At 47.2% G+C, this 18,165-nt stretch overlaps 1 protein-coding gene across 2 annotated transcripts in view; it reads right to left on the bottom strand.

Annotated features, from left to right (window-relative positions):
* The window catches only part of LOC149352443 (proto-oncogene tyrosine-protein kinase receptor Ret-like), a 188,111-nt gene extending 170,976 nt beyond the window's left edge, over positions 1 to 17,135 (bottom strand). For both annotated transcript variants that reach the window (XM_089581615.1, XM_089581617.1), the window contains exon 1: positions 15,516 to 17,135. In XM_089581615.1, coding sequence (XP_089437741.1) covers positions 15,516 to 15,615 — 100 coding nt within the window. In that variant the 5' untranslated portion in view covers positions 15,616 to 17,135. The remainder of the gene's footprint in view (positions 1 to 15,515) is intronic.
* Positions 17,136 to 18,165: the final 1,030 nt, after the last annotated feature.

Genomic DNA, 18,165 nt, shown 5'->3' with positions numbered 1-18,165 from the left:
CAGCGCGGCACAAGAAATCGGAGGGGGAGGGATGTGTTCGTCATAGGTGCCGCTGAAGTGAATAAAGTGTTGTAAGTAGCGCATGTCCCGTCGTTCTCCTATGCTGTTTGCTGTCGCTGTTGCGCTTGAATTCTAGAAATACATACTCTGGTTCTGCTAATGGTTAAAAGGTATTTAGTCAGCCTTTTGGTGAGAAATGTAGGGCTTTCGACATTCATTTGCCTAATTTTTCAAGTTGCCTTCGTTCTTTTACATGATTCCCAGTACTGCGGACAAATGGCGCAGTGTCGTTTCATCTCTTTATCTTTTGTAGGACAGTGGGACATGCATGGTCTACTTTACGATTCGCACAAAAATGTTTATCAACGGCAACGGGACGCTGCCGTGTACACAAAAACTCGTTACGCCTGCTCACAAGTTTGTAAGCGTGCACTGTGTGGCGCTCGGAGCAATAAAAGTTGAAAATTTCTTTTCGCTATGCGAATGATTCGCTAATTTCACCTAGTGTGAACGCGCAACCCAATTGTTCAAGATGCCCGGTGCACACCTTTTAGTGCGAAAGCACTTGTCTGATGGGTCAACCCCGAGCAAGGTGTTGCAATGTTTGTGCTATCACTGCCGACGGTGCCGCCATCTCACAGCCAGCGCCCCCGCTTGACCGATACTCCCGCCCATACCGCGTCGTTGGCGCGGTCCGCCGTCCCTACTCCCGACGCTCGGAGCCACCGTATTCAATATCACGCGAGCGACTGCGCGGCGGCGATGGACGCGTGCTGCTGCTGCCGTTTGTTTAAGCGGTTGCCTTTGAGGTGGTGTTCATGCACACGTTTATAGAATTTAGGCAGAAATTCTTTCTCCTTTTTTTTTCGCTTTAATGGAACGACTCTTCCTCCCAGTATGCACTCATTTCTGACTACTGACGCGATGAGCAGTATTAAAAGGTCGTCCAAAGACCAGCACAAGTAAAAAGTCGTACATTTTGTTAAACCTGATCATTGCATTACATAGTCACGTTTCAAACAGCGAAAGCTCTTCGATGTACCAAACTGCCAGTTCCGTACAAAAATAAGGAAATACTTTCTTTCGAATGAAGAAGGAGTTACCCCTTTTTTTTCCAGCCTCAGTGAAAACCAGGGCTGAAGAGATGTAGGTGATAACGGTGATGAAAACAAAAATTATTTTCCGTGCTCGCAGACGACGGTAACGAAGATGATCGAATGCTGTCAACTGTTACTGTTATTATTAGGTTTGTAAGCGTTGCAGTAGACGCAGGGAAAGGGAAAAGGGAAACGAACAAACTTGCAGTTGCCCCCAGAAGGGGAACAATACCCCGCCTGTTCCAGAAAGGGGAAAAAGGTACGTCAGAAGGGAGGAACGTGTGCAATAAGGCAGCAGGTAAGAAACTGAAATATGGATGCATTGCATGCTTTGCGGGACCACCGGCGCTGACCGCACAGAAGCTCAACAGAACAAAGGAAGCCCAATACAACAATGCATGGCAAAGGAAACTGCACTCAAACGAAGCAGAATTTAAGAACTGATAAAAATACAGAAATATCCCCACCGACGGAAACAAGAGAAACACAAAAAAGCAAAGCATACGCTGCCGTTAACTGTAATAAAAACAAAAACAAAAAAAACGGAAGGCAGCGTACATGAGGGCAGTACAAACCAGCAAAAAAAAGCTCCGCAAGTTCAGGGCGCCGGTCTGGAATCGAAGAAGGGGCTCTAGAAAAATGCAACCTTGGTTAGCCAAAAAATGCCGTGCGCAGCACTGAAAGATGATGTCTCGTGTATATCAAATACTCAAACAGTGCTAATCAGAACGGACGTAGGGACCAATGCGTCCCACTTTATCCAAGGTGTTCTAGTGACAATATGACAAATACACTTACACAAATACACAAACTTTTTTACGTTTTACGTAACTAAACAACTTGTTACATTTGTTCATGCAGCAAATATCCGGTCACTTCGTCAAGTTGCATGATAACGATTTCTTTCAACTTTTTGGCCAATATTTTGTTCCACAAAAAGTTAAATTCACTAGATGAGGCTTATGGTAAAGGGACAGATCAGAAGTGGTCCGCCCGCTCTGCGACAGATCACCTGAATCCGAAGCAGAGCACGCGCGTCGAATCTTCGTTTGGAGGAGTTGTGCTCCGGTCGCAGCCGAGGGAGCTCGCGCACGGCTGGGTCATAAAGTAGTCGGCATCCCTTGCGCTTGGCCCCGCGCTTCTTCTAAGTGAAGCCTACAGGTCGAGGCTCCTTGTCTAATAAATGAAAGCAATCGAGGAAGGCTCGCACGTATGCGTGCTTCCATACGTCTGACCGAGCTCAACTCGACTGTTCACACTGGCATGAAGCTGTACTCATAGCTGAAACGAGAGTGGAGAGCTTTTCCTGATGAAATCGTGGGTCTGCTGCGGAGTCGAAGCGCCGAGTTAACTGATGGTGAAACGAGAGAGGCGCGGCGCCCAATGGGGCGCCACTAAACGAAATGCTTCGTAGCACGATTTCCGGTCGCCTATGTCGATTGAAGCAGAGCAGTACGGACTGCTTCACGCAATGATGGCGCGACAACCTCTCCCAGTCTGTCATTCAACAGAAGGCCCATGACCCCGATATGCCATCAGAGTAGCTATGCCCTGAAGAGAGCAGGAAAAAAGTTGTACGGGGAGAGCTCCGAATGTACCGTTAGAACTCAGTTATTGTCAAACACTTCTTTACAATGAAATGAGTTGATCGGTGCTATCATGTGGCGCAGCCGCCTGCTTCACAAATCATTAAAGCCATGTGCTTTCTCCACTTCTAGATTCAAAACTGGGGCTGCTCCTATTCTTTAAAAATGTGATTGTGGGGACACCGATAAAAAAATTTAGAGGGGGCACTTCAGTTCTGCCTTAAGGATATGACGCGATAGATTCAGTGGGTAACGCCCATATACGCAGAATTGGTCATTCTCTCCTTAACATTCACAGATCCCTGGGAGTCCTCATGTCACTCCTGGCACAGTGGGGCAGCGGTTAGCGGTTAAGCAATGCGCCACTGCCCTGCGATGGCAGGTGCTGCCACCGGTGGAGGCTTGTGCGACCCACGCTGCTCTTCCCAAGTAACCTGTCGCGACCATTCATTAGTCTAACTGCCACCTGCCACGGTGGGCAGTTTTCTCACAGTCCCGTGGGCAGGTTGTGAAGACGCCACAAACTTACATGACCTTGGTCGCCCACCTGGCTCCTAGGTTGCTTCTATGGGGATTTTCCTCACGATTAACGACGCAGATGCCGACAACGACGCCGGATTTTCTGCAGCCCGACCTCTATAACGTTGCCGCGTTAATCTCGTCTTATCTGCATTATTTATTACCAGAAATAATAAAAAAGCGCTTCTATCTAGGACCTAACGAAACTCAATATTCTGCCGCCTTGGGAACCCCGTTTTCAACAAGTATACTCAGCGAAACTTGAGCTCGGTAAGAGAAAAAGGTTTCTTGCATCCCTTTCTAAAGCCTTTAGCAGTATTAATCACCTCATTCTTTCAGTTAAATGAAACGTTCTTGGGGTTCATAAAATTATTCGTAGTCTTTGAGCTATTGTTCTCAAGCAGTAAAACATACGGTAGGCTTATATTTTGAAAAAATTGCTAATAGAAAAACTTCTCAAAGATCCCTTTTGCACTTTACATTTTTCTTGATTGCCTATAACCTACCAGGGAAACGAACGCTAATACTGGTTTTCTTTCGTGCGTGGATGGCAATATTAAATTAGCACCGCATAAAGCTACCGATACGCCACAAAACACGCTTAACAAAGATCCAAGTAGTTTAGCAATGGATAATACGAATGGCGACGTTGTGAACAAAGTGTCTCGGTGGCGCACGCGCTCTGTGCCTTTTGTTCTCTCAGTTTCCTGTGCGCTGTGCCCTGGTTGTTCTTGAGCCTTTCTCTCCTTGGGCCACGTAACCGCATGCATGCACAGAGTGGAAGTAACTTCTTTTTCTCAGGGCCTTTAGAGCAACGCATGTGATATTTCATCCATCTCAATCTAAAACTCCTTTATTGCGCTCAGTAAAACACGACTAGTCACTAACACCATTTTCTGAGCATTCAAAGTTCCCCGCCGCAGTTTTAGATTTCTAAGCGTCTCAGGTTTCATCCTCAAGCCCAGTTTCATAATTCTGCCAGAAATGCAATGCGGCTGCCATACCCAGCCGCACTACCGACTAACCCGCTAACTGATTCGCAGTGATTCGCATTGATGCAGTACATTATGAGCCATCGTAATTTCATTGCGTTCACAGTAGAAGTACCATTTCTCAAAACTGCGTGGGGCGTAGTGTGAAGCTGAAGCCAAGGACACAGCAAAGGAGTACGAGGAGGAGAGCTCCACCTCAGTGCGAAACATTCTGCAATTTGCCATCCGAATGGGAGGGAGCAGAAAAAACATACCACACTTATAGCACGAGAGGGATTCGAATCGGCGGCGGCAGCGCACACAGACCAGCTTCGCTTCCCGCTGCTTTATGGCGAATTCCAGTCGGCGACCCGGAGCGCTCTCCAAATCCGCGAAGGAGCAATATGTCTAGGGAGACTAGGGACCGCACCATGGCTGTCCAATCAGAACTCAGGATCTGAATCCAAATCATCCACTGAAAGAACTCTTCGGTTTGGTGGAGTGCTTTGCTGCGGATCGCCGCTTGGAATTCACCTATAGACCACTCCGACCTCACGGCAATATCTCGCGCAGCGTGTTCAACTGGCAGCCTCATGTGCTGTGCTCAGAATATTATTGTCTTCATCATCTTTCATCCGTTCGTTCTGCGCCGCGTATGTTTCCGAAGGCCGCTAAGAGAAAAATTGTTTTCAAGGAAATCAAAGGCGTAGTAACTGTCTCAGTTATTAATAGAGGCCTCAAACTCGCTGTAGATTTCAACTACGGCACGGCAACCAGGCGCTCTCGGTGAGCGGAGCAACAGCGGCTTCGACATGGAAACTAATATTGGGATGATAAATCTAAAAGATGTCAAAACATTCAATGCAAGAGCACAAGCCAAAAGCTAACCTGCTAAGGTAGAACTGCCGCATCACATTGCACGATCGCGTTTTATTTTTTTTTTCTGTACGTCTTTCTGTTTATTTCTTCTTTTTTTGTTTCGTTCGGAAATAGGTCTGTGTGCCGGTATGCACATGTTACTTTCCGTTACTTAGTATTTCTCATTATTCTGCTGCTGTATACGCTAAAAGAAAAAAGCATTTTTACAAAACGTGTATTTCAGCGAAGCCTGCCCCCGGTTTTCAGAAATAGGCTTTTTCAGGTATCAAGATGATTTTTCCGGTAACAGTCATACCAGTGTTCGTGTACTTCAGGAAACAAGTGAATCATATGAACTAGTAAGCTGGTTAATCAACTTCCAACTGTTAACATTTTAACTTTTGCAGTTACGGGCCTTGTTGCAACTACAGAGGTTTCTAGCTGGTCACTAGTAATAGCCATATTAGTTTTAAAAATTTTTACAACTCCATTCCTCGAGTATTTTAAGGACGACAAAATCATCAGCGCTGTAGCTGAACAAATTCTGACCATCTTGGGCACCTTTGGAAAACTGCGTTACTTTGGCGCGTGCTCAGCAACGCCCATCAGTACACGTCGCTCCGTGGCACACGTGTCACATGACTCATGTATCACATGACTAGGCTGGAGATGCGAGCGAAGCCGAGCCTAACAGCGTGGCCAGAACAGAGGACGTCACGTGGCACGTGCACCATTGAGTGAAGTGTACTGGCGGCCGTTTTCGATAAACGCGTGAGTGGTCAAAATTTGTTGAGCCACAGCGCCGACAGTATTCGCGTTCTCAAAGTTTTTTTTTTTTTCATTTCATTTATTTATTGTTCTTTGTTGTTTTACAAATGTACGCAAACACTGCTCTGGAACTGTAACTAAGTTCTGTAACTGATATGGCTTTTATTAACGGTCAGCTACAAATATCTCATTGCAATCAGGAATTAGTTAACTAATTCAATAGTTCACATGATTCACCTGTTTTCTGATGTCCACCAAGCCATCTTTGTACCTAAAAAAGCCCTTTTTTTGAATTACTGACAGGCTCCGCTGAGCAAGTGTTGTCATGTACTGCGTCTTTGTCTGAATTTGCACTTTCATTTAAGACCCAGGCACTTTTTTAATGCATTCAACCTTGAGACCTTCAAGAATAGTAAACTTCCAGCATTTTTTTTTTTTTCAATGCATGATATTTGAAAGAATATTTAAACTTCAAGCTTGACCTCCACAACATCCGTAGCACCATTCAGCTTGACTGAATAGACAGAACATATAAGTGCACGTGTGGCACGACAGGTGAAGCACGAGAAATCATCGCGAGCATAGCGGTGAATTTATGTCTACGGTATTAAAGCGCCAACGGCAAAGAGCGTCATAGCCTGTTTGGTGCTGAGAGAGACCACAAACTTCATTGAAAAATTGGACAAACCACTGCTGAAAGAGCAGATAAATGACCTATTTATGGGCCTGTGGATGGTTCCTGGGAGTCATGATAGGCCGAGCCTTTGCTAAGCTCAACATGTGTAGAAGCATGTTCGGTAATGATAAGTTCTGTTTCTTTTGTTTTGTCCTCTGGAGCGCTCTAGAAGCGCCAACCAACACAGCATGCCGGCAATATTCTTACATCAGTCCCCAACCCTCTCCTCGTCGCGCTCGACAAGAACCTTCAACCTCACGAGCACATGAATGCGCTGGCTGACTCCCTGCTTCGTCCTCTAGAACGTAACACAGTTAATTCTTTAGTTATACTCCTGGATGCCACCGTGAACGCCCCCGATCACAGAAAGTAGCGTTTGGCTTATCGACAGACTCAGAATTTCAACCTTTCTCCCTCATGAAGCACGCGTATCGCTACATTCAAAGGCGAGACAAAGAAAAAACACGCCTCCTGCTCTCCTATCTTATGAGCGACAGAGAGTTGAGTTCACACCTCTTTTACCTCCACTCTTGCAAGGCTACATAAAGAAAACAAGCTAAGGTACGTAAAGCTGGGCCACCTGGACCCCTTCCCCTTCCTGCCAGTCCTGCCTCGCTGAGAAAGGTACACATTAAGCGTTAGTGGCCAACCCCAGCCATTCCCAGAAAATAGACGCCCTTCAAAGCATTAAGCGCCATAGGGGCTTTCACTACCATCACGTGGGCCATCCTGTTTTCCCGCTCGGCCCCGGGACTGCAGGAACAGGTGCTTCCTCTTGTCATTTTTGGAAGGCGCATGCCACTTGTTCCTCCTATCTGCGCTGCTCACTACACTAATGGCGTGATGTACGTGTGTGTGCAATCGTACGAAGGAAAACCGGAAAGTAATAATGCCGCCCCAGACCGTTAATGCCTCCCTCGAAGCGAGCGTTTGAACCATCCGTGGGTAAACAGACACGCAGCATATAGCAGGCAGAACAGGGCTGAGAGGAAGAATAGAGAAAAAGTAAAACCTTGAGAGCAATAAAGGGTTGGGAAAATACAGGGTATGACCTCATTTCCGGCGGCAATTAACAACCTCTTTCCGTCACACTACAGGGATAAGTCCTCAACACACTAAGCGGTCTCTGACAATAACTTTCTGGTAAGACAGCTCAGTGTAAAATTTTCTATCCTAGGCGCGAAATAGATATTTAGGTGACGGGAGCACTAAAAATATCAGATTATAGTAGGTCTAATACACACTTCTCCAGAAGTGAAGGAAGCAGCTTTGGTAGGAGGTAGTCTATTGACCAAAGCTGATTCCTCCAACTTGGCGATCCCTTCACGCAAAACACTCACTAAACGCCCGAAATATTATCACAAAGGCTACTTGAAATCCCCGTCCGTCCTGCTTTTATTGAGAAATTTCAAAACCTCTTGAAACTGAATCCACATAGGCGCGTAGAGTGATGTTTCCGTCTTCGATGGGACATGACGGATGACCTCGAGCAAATGCTACTTAATTGTTAGTAAACCCGAACAAAAAGATAAAAATGAATCAAAAGCATTCTAGGAGAGCTCTCTTAGGAACTAAAGTAATGGACGCGAACACATATTAAAGGCCGTTCTCCTCCTCCTGTCTCCCCTTCCTATTCACTTCGTATTATTATTTCCAGCACGCTCCAGTAATGCGTGTGACAAAAGTATTGCTCGAAAAAAAAAAAAACACCCGGACATAATGATCCCCTTCCACCATTCCTCGCTTCTCTTTGTAATGCATTCAGACAAACGATCGCAGCAACAACAACAGCAACAAAACCTGCTGCAATAATTTGAAAAACTGAAAGAAAATTCAATGGAATCATGTCCCTGCCACCAGCATGCACGGCTGGCGTGCAGCCAACGCGTGGCCAGCCAAGGGTGTCGCATTTCAATGCTTCCTAAGCAGCAGGAACTCTGCCCGCAGCCAACAATCGACGTGAATCTGCAGCACGCTACGGCAGCGCACTTCGAAAGCCACGTGCTGTACGTAAAAAGACGATCGACGTTCGCGACAGGTGCCGGGGCAGAGTACAACATCCATGCGCTATAAATTGCTGGAACCGGCAAAGCTACAGACAAAAACAGGACGAGGAAGCGTGCGAAGCCATCAGAGGAAACCAACCGGCATGAAGCGAGAAAACCTGGCACCCACCAGGGAGACGCTTGTGCAGTACGCGGCCAACTAGATCGTTTCTGATCAGTCGCTCTTTAATGCGCCTCGTCCTTGCAGTCAGATCGACATTCGCAAAGGGTGTGTAGCAGCACAGTTTTGACGTTCGAGATCTGACGATATGCGACTGAAAGACGCGACGCACTCAACACAGCGGTGTCCAGCGGGCGTACTGCACTTTTAACTACTGAGCACTCCGGGTATACGTCCGTCAAACAATTAGGAGCACAAGAGTGGAGTGGTGTACATTTAAGAAGTACTCTCAGGCCACGAATGCTTGAAAGTGTACAATAGTTGTATCTTGCCTGTACTCATTTGTGGGGCGGCCAATCGTTACTCAGTTAGAGACTGGTCGACGGAGGTCACGCAACCTTGTGACGTAATCGCAACCTGCCCACCGGGTTGTGAGCAACCTAGTTTGCAGACAGTAACCCAGACAGAAATTCGGAATGAAAAACCGAAAAAATTGTGATATGTGCAAACGTTGGCAGCGTCACAGCATAGTGGATACCTGCGGCTGCAGCTAGCGGTCCGAATATTGCGGTTGATGGATCGACCGTTGCAACGAAACTGACGCAAACTCACACAGAAGTTGCAACAGAAGCTGCGACAAATGTGAAATCTAACGCAATCGCATTTCACTCTGAAGGTGACTTAAACGCGCCCATAGTTTTTTTTCTTGTAGACATGTTCAATGTTTTCTTCTCTTCTTTTCCTTCCTAGACATCCCGAACAGCTTATGAACCACTGATACAAATTAAGATGTGAACGGCTAATAAGAAACGCGAGCTTAGCTAACAGAAGAGGACAGAAAAGCAGTGGGCGTGATCAGGTGCCTGAGCAGAGTTCGGGTACCAAAAGCATCTCACGCAAGCAATAAAGCGTCGATGCTTTCTTTAGAGTGAAACAGTAAATTACAATGTAGGGGTAACGACAGAAGTAACCGGAGCACGCTGTTTGTTTCTAGTATTTTCCCTCGTTGGCTAATTGAAACTGACAGCATTGGTATGTGCATGCTGGTAGTTGACGTTGGAGGGCTCTCTCGTGGACAAGCAATGCCTCTTCATATTCGATAGCGAAGGCGTGATTACTTATATCCGCACCAGCCTACGTTTAACACACCAGACCTGCGTGTGTGGGACGTTTCCGTTTCGTTCACTTCATTAGTTCCCTTATACAGGTATTTTTTTTTCGTTTATTCGTCCATCCTTACGCAAAGTTTGTGTGCGTCCGTAACTGTGGTTTCGCCTTGAAACGCTATCTTTCGTTATTGTTTGTTTTCTTTTTTTCTTTCGGTGGCGTGGTTCCGGTGCACAAGCTGTAGTCCCCAAGCCACAGACTTCGGAAACGAGGAGGAAAAAAAACGACAAAAAGAAATACCGCGGTTGGTGGCCTGCGTGGGGGTGTAACAGCTGTCACCCATTTCGGGGGATACTAACAGAGGTCGCCCAACTTTACCTGCGCGTCAACACTATCATGAAAAACAACGATTGCTGTCGTCCAGCGCACTTCCAAGCACCGGAACAATACATGGTCAACGCCACACGCTCACCTTTATTGGCGCTTTGCTTGTCATCGCAACTGCATGTTTGTTTGTTGTTCGGAAGGTAAGAACGCACATTGAAACGGATACGTGACAAAAATATCCCTTTTCTTCTCTCTCCACAGTTGCACACTGGTGCTTGCGTGTTCGGCTCGGGTGTCAAACGCGCGTTGAGGTACCGCGGCATTGAAGCGCGAGCCGATCACGCCGTCATACTTTGTGTTCACTCAAAAAGAGGCTTCGTTCCCCATTTGTCAGACTCTTCAGTGTTTTCAGCCTGCCGACGACCCCCTGGTAACAGGAGAAGCCAGAAAACTTAAGTAAACGAAAAGGTCGCAGCAAAATTGATTTCTAAGGCTCGAAAATGAGCAGTGTTTGACTTAATAGAAACATTTCTACAGGAGCATTAAACAGACAGTCCTAAGTCATGTTCAGCCACCAGACTGTCCAACCAGGCAGCACGAGAGGACGGAATTTCTTGAGACGATATGCACTGCTGATGAAGGAAGTGTTGAATAACCGTAGTTCATTTTTCCAAAAAAATGACGTCGAACCTACAAATAATCTTAATTTTCCCACAAAGGTCACGTCGAAAGCAAACAACGGAGGTTCGACAGCTTGGCTGGTTAATTAGTCTAACTTCACTTTTTCATTGCTGACGTGTAACAACCAACCCTTCCATCACTGCAGCGAATTTGACGGCCCAGAGAAGAAGACAGACTACACACAGAGCTCTGCAGAGCTCTGTGTGTTGTATGTCTTCTTTTCTCGCCCAACATAGTGTATTGTGAAACGTGTAACAACTAGCCTCCCCATGTACGAGTATCTTGCCTTCCTTCACTTTCATTTTAGTTCGTGAAACTTAACCGGCCGGATTTGGATTTGAAATGAATAGTTACTCTTATTCACATTGCTAGCAGCGGCTGCTTTAAAGAGAACACCAATAGGAAAAGCGAACTACACCACTGCCGAGTTTTGCCCATATAAGGTTCTGGACAGCGACAGCGACAAACATTTTGCTCATAGTTTTACCGAGCGCAACTGAAAACAGCATCGCAACACGAATGCGCCAACCTTCGTCGACAGGAGCGTAGTAAGCATTGCTCAACCGCTCACTCTGACACAACCCAAGTCACTGTAGCTCTTCATGCAGCGAGGCAGCGAAGCGTTGCGCCAATGGGGAAGCGTGACGTTTCCATCGCGCTTCCCCGAGTCACCACGGTGGTGAGTGCAGAAACGGGGTCGGTCGGTCGCGTAGAGAACGCCATCACGCTTAGTATGCGATATTTCATGGCGATTGGCGACCCGGAATTCAAAGAATTTCATGCTCACAGCTCGCGTCGTTCGATTCCGGAGGGAGTCTCCATGTTACATATATCTTCTATGAAACCTTCGCCATTGCTCCCTTGAAACGTCAGAACACCACAACAGCGACATTCGCCCTACTACAAACTAATAGATGCGTGGAACAGCGCATTAAAACATCGTGTATTAAGGCTCGAAACCGACTCTTATCTGAAGTCGCCAGTTCGCTTTAATTAGAAAGGTGGAACTTTTTCAAAAAGAATGAATTTTAGCGGCCAACAATCACAAATGTTCGGTTTCATGAACTTGTGAAAAAATGCAAAGGCTGTTGAAAAAGTTTTTTTTTTCTTTATCAACAGAAACGGCGCAGAAATTAGATTTAATTGTGGTCAGCATTCTCGAAAGGTTTCCTTTCCTTAACGCAACTCGTTCATTCATTCCGCCAGCTGTTTCCTCCACCGCAAGAAGTGAATTCTTAAAAAAAAGAGGACAGGAACACCAGCCAAGAATCCAAGCCAGCAAAAATCAACAGTAAGTTCTTCCTGTTGGTGTTGTCTTGCGGCCTGACGCCATTTTGCAAAATATGTTGCTCTCTTCCGAATATTTATGCGTTGAATTTGAAGCCATCACACTGCTCATTTAAAAGAAACGAGAGTATAACTGAAATCCATCACTCGGAGTTCTGTGCGAACACTAGTTAGTATAATATAAAACCTGCAAAGTACGTTTAATGCCCGACCACCACAAAAAAAACACTGCCTGTTCCACCAGCCATCGCTGCCGAACTGCGCAGAGCAAAGCATTACCGCCTTTCAAATTTCTGCGCGGTGCTACTACACATCTAATTTCCACGATATTCCCCGTACGTTCGCCACATGTTTGCAACATACTGAATTGTGTGTTCTGTGGGGATAGTGGCCGGCTCGTTCGCTGTTCTCCCACGTAAATGTGTTCCATTCAGAAGTGCGTTAACGCCACCCAGCCCCTTTCTCGATTCTCGTTTCCTAATATTACTCAAGCAGCCTGCTCAGTACGCGAATCCTATGCGCTGAAGCTTCGCAAGGCACCTTGCATGCGCGCCTCTACCAGGTTTACAAGTAAACTCATGATGTATTACAACTGTCACAGCAACCGTTGAAGTGCTGAGCCTTCCGGTAATTTTTAGCAGCAATTTGTGTAAGATACTAAACAGTTTTCTTGTCTCCAGAACTCTTTGGCGGTGTCATAGTAAACGCATCCATGTAGACCGATGGGATTTTCCTTGCTGAGGCTACGAACGCATTGTTTTCTAAACTTCTCAAGGATAACGGAGACTTTAACCAACATTCCACAGGTGTTCCATGAATACACAGGTGTGTTTCGAAAACTCGCGAGAATAAATGTAATGCCGAAGCCTTGGGAAAAGTCGCGCCACCATGCTGGAGATGGGTGCCTCGTACCGGGGGTACAACAATGGCGCAACTCTAACCCGGCAAAAGCTGCGCATTCGCCCATCCGCATATGAGCGCTTCTCTCTATGTCTGTTTTCTTTTTTTCTTTACAAACATGGCGCCTGCCTCGTGACGCTCGTGTTGACGCGAACTGTGTTCTACAATTCGAGCGCACACATGTAAAAAACATGCTCCTTCTGAGCCGCAAAATGCGAGAACTTTACGGTGTTGAAAAAGTTGTTGGTGCCCGCACAATTTAGGTCCGGAAAGAAAACACACTCTGCGCTATCGCCTGCATTGTTTTCCGAACTCTTCCAGACTTATATACTTGTCTGTGCCAGCGGTAAAGCTTACGCGCATTGCAAGCGTATAAGTTTCATAGGCTTCGTACACCCCACATGTCGTGTTTCGGCGAGGTAACTGGACTCTTGTGCGCAGTACTTGTCCAAAATATGTGGAGAGCTATGAGCGATGTGGACGCTTTACCAAGTGTTCTTGACATAATAAAGCACAAAAGGCAAAAGATGACGGATGGGAGCAAGATGTACGAGTTTACGCGTGGCATAGCTTTTGTTTGCTCGTCTCTTGCACTGTGTTCCGATTACGAGAATGACGGCACGTGTTAAGGAATGACTCTCTTGTGACTGACAATGACAGCTGTTAAATTCCCTCCTTCGCCAGGCTTTTTCTTTCTTTTTTTTCCGGAAGCGTGTGCACATAGATTATTCGTAACTTACAAGGTATGATGTAGTCATACTATGACTCTGTACCCCATACTAGTCTGGAGTACCCCAGAGTAGCCTCTGGCTATGGGTTCAGACAGTGTTTGGTAAATTGTATGGCAGGAAATGGAAGAAGTATAAATAAAATAAAATGATATGAAACGAAATTAAAATCGTATTTTATAATAAGACGAACTTGTGAAAAATATTCTTTGTGACAAGTTCTTTCGTACACACCTGGTAGTGCATACGACAGTTTCGCTAAACGGCATCGAAAAAAAAAACAATTTAATTTTAAGAAATGCCATTATGTGTCAACAGCCAATCGGAACGCGAGCCTGGCGCAATTTTAGATTGTTTCTTGAAACCTGCATGAGTCTCTTAACGTGTTCGGCTTGATGATTATGAAAGACGGTGCATTTTGAGCATGAAACATTCATTTCCTCGGTGACTGAAGTTTCGGGTTTTTCTTGCAGTATTTATCGCTTCGCCTACAACGTGCCTATGCCTCAGTTTGATGCATAATGAAAGCCGTCAGCACCCTCCTAGCAGCACATTGTTCTCGCCATGTCGGTAAAAAACTCACTGAAAAACCTCACAACGGTTTGTCCCGTAACAAACGTCTTTTCTCTTTTACTCTCAGACAACGTCACCACAATACGGAAACTTTAGACCTATATGTCCAACATGGCGCAGTCTTATGCCCAGTGAGCTAAATGAGCGGCTAATTAATAAAAACACATTTTCTGACTGGCTTGATTAGGAATTTCAATTTATTGTGCCGTATTTAAAGCAGCAGTAACAATTACAAAAGTGTAATTTCAGCAGTCACGGAATTCAAGCAAACAAAGCTAGAAATAACGATGTCGGCGCTTAGCCATTCCTACCAACAACGGAACACTCCCTCCTTCCTGCCAAACATACAGTTTCGCAAGTCCGCAAAAAATATGACAGACACCTTCATGTCCAAGAACTAAGGCGGACCCCAGATATGCGAAAATGCATGTTTAATACAACAGTTCATCTACTCCGATTTTCTTCCATTGTTATCAACCGTCGCCCCAAGCGACCGATACCGAGGCTGGCAAGGACGCAAAAAATGCTTGAGCCAACGACGAAGGGCGAAACGGATTTGAACGAATTAGTATAGAAATATAAGTAACATTAAGTCCACCCAGGCTATTCACGCTTTCCACTAAATACTTAAAATCTATTTTTAACTCTGCTACCCGAGGCCTTTTCGCGTGAGTAGTTTATCTCCTTCTGAAAATTCTTCAAAAATGAATATTCATCTCCCAATTGTCAGTCTGCGGACATGCTATATTATGATATTCTTGCTGACATGTAAGATAGGCTGAGAGCGAAACTTCCACTACCATTCGAAGATCATTATTTCCGAGCCACGTTCAGTTCCCCCGAGAAACTTCATTCTGCAAGAAAATTCGAAGAAACATACACAACTGTCGTTGAAAGCTTGCAGACGCAAAGCGCGCATTTAATACAATCAGTGTGCCGAAATTTTCCACCTTCAATAAGCGCATACATCAGCGTGTGCTTTACTCATCACCCCTTCTCCGCATTCTGATGCCTCCAAGTAAGCGTTCTTTGCGTTTATCCGCTAGTATTTACCGAACAAGGCAGATTAGCATCGAAGCTCAGACTCGCGCCGGCAAGAACACAATACCGCAATCAAAGCTGCTATCACCAAGATGGAGCGAGATGGACCACCTTGAGAGTGAGATGTCCGTCCGAAAAACCCAACTTTCTCAGCAAACCTGCGGCGTCACAGCACATTCGTGCACAATCACGCGAGGTGGCCCCAAACGCCACGCTGGCAGCGCACTCACCCACTCCTCGAGTCGTTGGCGCGGTGGAGGACAGCAGGGTCGGCGGCAGCAGGCACCACACGAGGAGGACGCAGGCCACGGACTTCGTAGGCGACCGCATGTTCTGCGTTCTGTACTGGAGACGACCAGGCCGCGTTGCCCAACTTTCGCTAAACTGAAAACACCTCGGCGGCTGCCGAAAATAGTCGCCAATACGTGTTGGGTCTGGTCCTCAATGAAGGCCTGCTATCTACGGTCGGCCCGCACCCGACGTGTGTCAGTCAGTCAGCGGCAGTCAGCGCGACGGCGCGCACGGGACTTGTGTGCCGACTAGCCGCACGGCCTCGGAGAAAGTGGGCCGCGGCGTCCCGCAGCCGCGCCGTAAAAAGGGCGCGAACACTGTTCCATCGCTTCCGACGACGCTCGACAACAACTTCCTCGCGGCTGATCTGTTTTGGCGCGGGAGCGACGCTTTTGAGCTAGCTAGCCCGACGATCGACCACGGGCCTCGCGAAAAAGAAGAAAAATTGAGATGAACAGCACTGGCATCCGGTGCTCTAAAAGGTCGCTTCCTGCACGTCCCCACAGCGTCCAGCCCGCTCTCCCCGGAACCACTGACTCGCGCGTCCGGACTGGCGACGCGAAAATATGCGGGAAAATCGACAGTGCAAATATGGTGATTTGCTTTGCCAATGCCAATAATGGCGGCTCGACAGATTTGCAGGCCTGACTTAGAAAAATAAGGGAAGCACTGTCAACAACGCTGCGTTTAGTTCATGCGGGCGCTGGCATCACGAAAACATGCGGGTCACAGGTTACCCTTGCTTCGTTGACTTCAGCGACTTCACCCTAATCCAGAGCCTTCAGAGATGAGATTACGTAAGGCAAACTTTTAAACCCTTTTACATCCGTGTAGGCTTGTTTAAGCCACCCGCAGGAATAATTCGTACCGCGCTTGCCACACACCTCTCTACCGACTGCATGCAAGGCCTCGACTGACTGCTATATATCGGCATGCGTTTACCAGCGGCACAACGTAATATTTGAAAGAACCGCGCCAGCCGTGAAAAATAATTATTATTAGTTTTATTATTTTTTTGGCGAGAGCAAGCGGGATAGGCACCGCAAGCACGAAGAGGAAAAGCAAAGAGTGCTAAAAACTGCCAACGCTCTCACGCAACAAGTTGCCAAGCGGGAAGGCTTCTCGCAGCGTCTGTCCCGAAGCTCCAGTGAACTTCCCCAACTTCCCCGACACCTTCGCGTACACGAGGGACCGAACGTTCGTAGTTCGGGTCACTATTGCCGGGCCAGCGTAACGGCGATTACATACACGTGGGGCGAATTTACCGCGCCGGTCTGCATGCAGGACGGCGTCTGCTGAGAAAAAGGCAACAGGGGGGGTTCTCGCCTTGGGCACCACAGCCTGCACCACGTGGCGGTCGTCCGAAGCCGGCGGCGCGCGCGGACCCTCAGGCCCCGCTGTGGATACGGCGATCGGCTGAAGCGGCGCGCGCAACTGGTGCGCGACACAAGTGCTGCTCGTCGTCCGGGCCCGCGCCAGCGCACCTTGGCCCTCGCCTGCGCTCTGGTTCCGGACCGGCTGTTCGCGCGCGCCCGCCGCTGCTGCTGATGGCGCATGCGCTCGCCACGGCCGCGCACGGAACAACACGCGCTCCTGGGTCGATCCCTGCGTGTGCTGCTGCGAGGGCGTCCTTCCCTCCCCCTTGCGCGGGCCGCACCCCGTCGCACTGCTGCCGCTAACAAGTGCCGTTCGGTTCCAGTTCGGAGAGCGGTTTAGCGGGTATGCGCTCAAGCCTGAAGAGGCAAATAACCGCGCGGAAGTGCGGCTGCTATCGCCGGGAACACGTGCGGTATCGCGATCGCTGTTCGGGCGCGCCGCGTTGGCCAGCGAGTGTCAGATATCGGGTTCCCTGGGCTCTGCACTGGAACAGTTCTATCGCAGGAACACAGTTCCGCGTAGGCCGCGTGGCTTCCATTTCCATGTCGGGCTTGCCATTTCCGTGTCCGGCAGCAGGGACGTGGTGCATTGATACAAAATTGCTTGCTCGTCATGTCGATGGCAGTCACAGAAAATACAAGATCCGAAATGAAGATGAACAGTGTGTGGAAAAGCATGAACAAGAAACGATTAGAAACAAGATAATTATATTTCCCAAAAGTCAAAGCAGTTACTTGGAGGGCCACTTAAGAAAAGCGGCCCATGGCTTCGCTGGTATGTTCAAGCTAGTCCGCCCTAGAAAAGTCCAGTAAACCGGCAGTTCGCATTTATAAGTGCAAACCATCGTCATTTTAGCCCACAGCAAAGCTAGCCTGATCTGTTCATTCTACAATGTGCTAAATTTCGCACTCTGAACGCATTCCCATATTAAGAAATATGAAGGGGATCAATCTGTGTGCCTATTTTGAATGGTATCGAAAAAAAATTGAATTCAATTAATTTTTGTTTCCGCTCATTGTCCGTCGTTTCATATTATATATCGAGGCGATACTTTCAGATGTAGCACAAAGCGTCCAGTCATTGCATTATCAGATTTTCGTCCATCTGTTTTTTTCGCAGGTGGTCTAGCAAGCTCAGGCAATGTTTTGTTACTCAATGTTCTCGATCGCTTGCTGGGTTTTGCTTGCAAATAATACTGTTGCGTGCAGTTGT

Source organism: Amblyomma mixtum, chromosome 3, assembly GCF_055824585.1.
Source record: "Amblyomma mixtum isolate Tamu chromosome 3, ASM5582458v1, whole genome shotgun sequence".
In the NCBI taxonomy this organism is placed as follows: domain Eukaryota; kingdom Metazoa; phylum Arthropoda; class Arachnida; order Ixodida; family Ixodidae; genus Amblyomma; species Amblyomma mixtum.
This window is presented reverse-complemented; position numbering and strand designations above follow the sequence as displayed.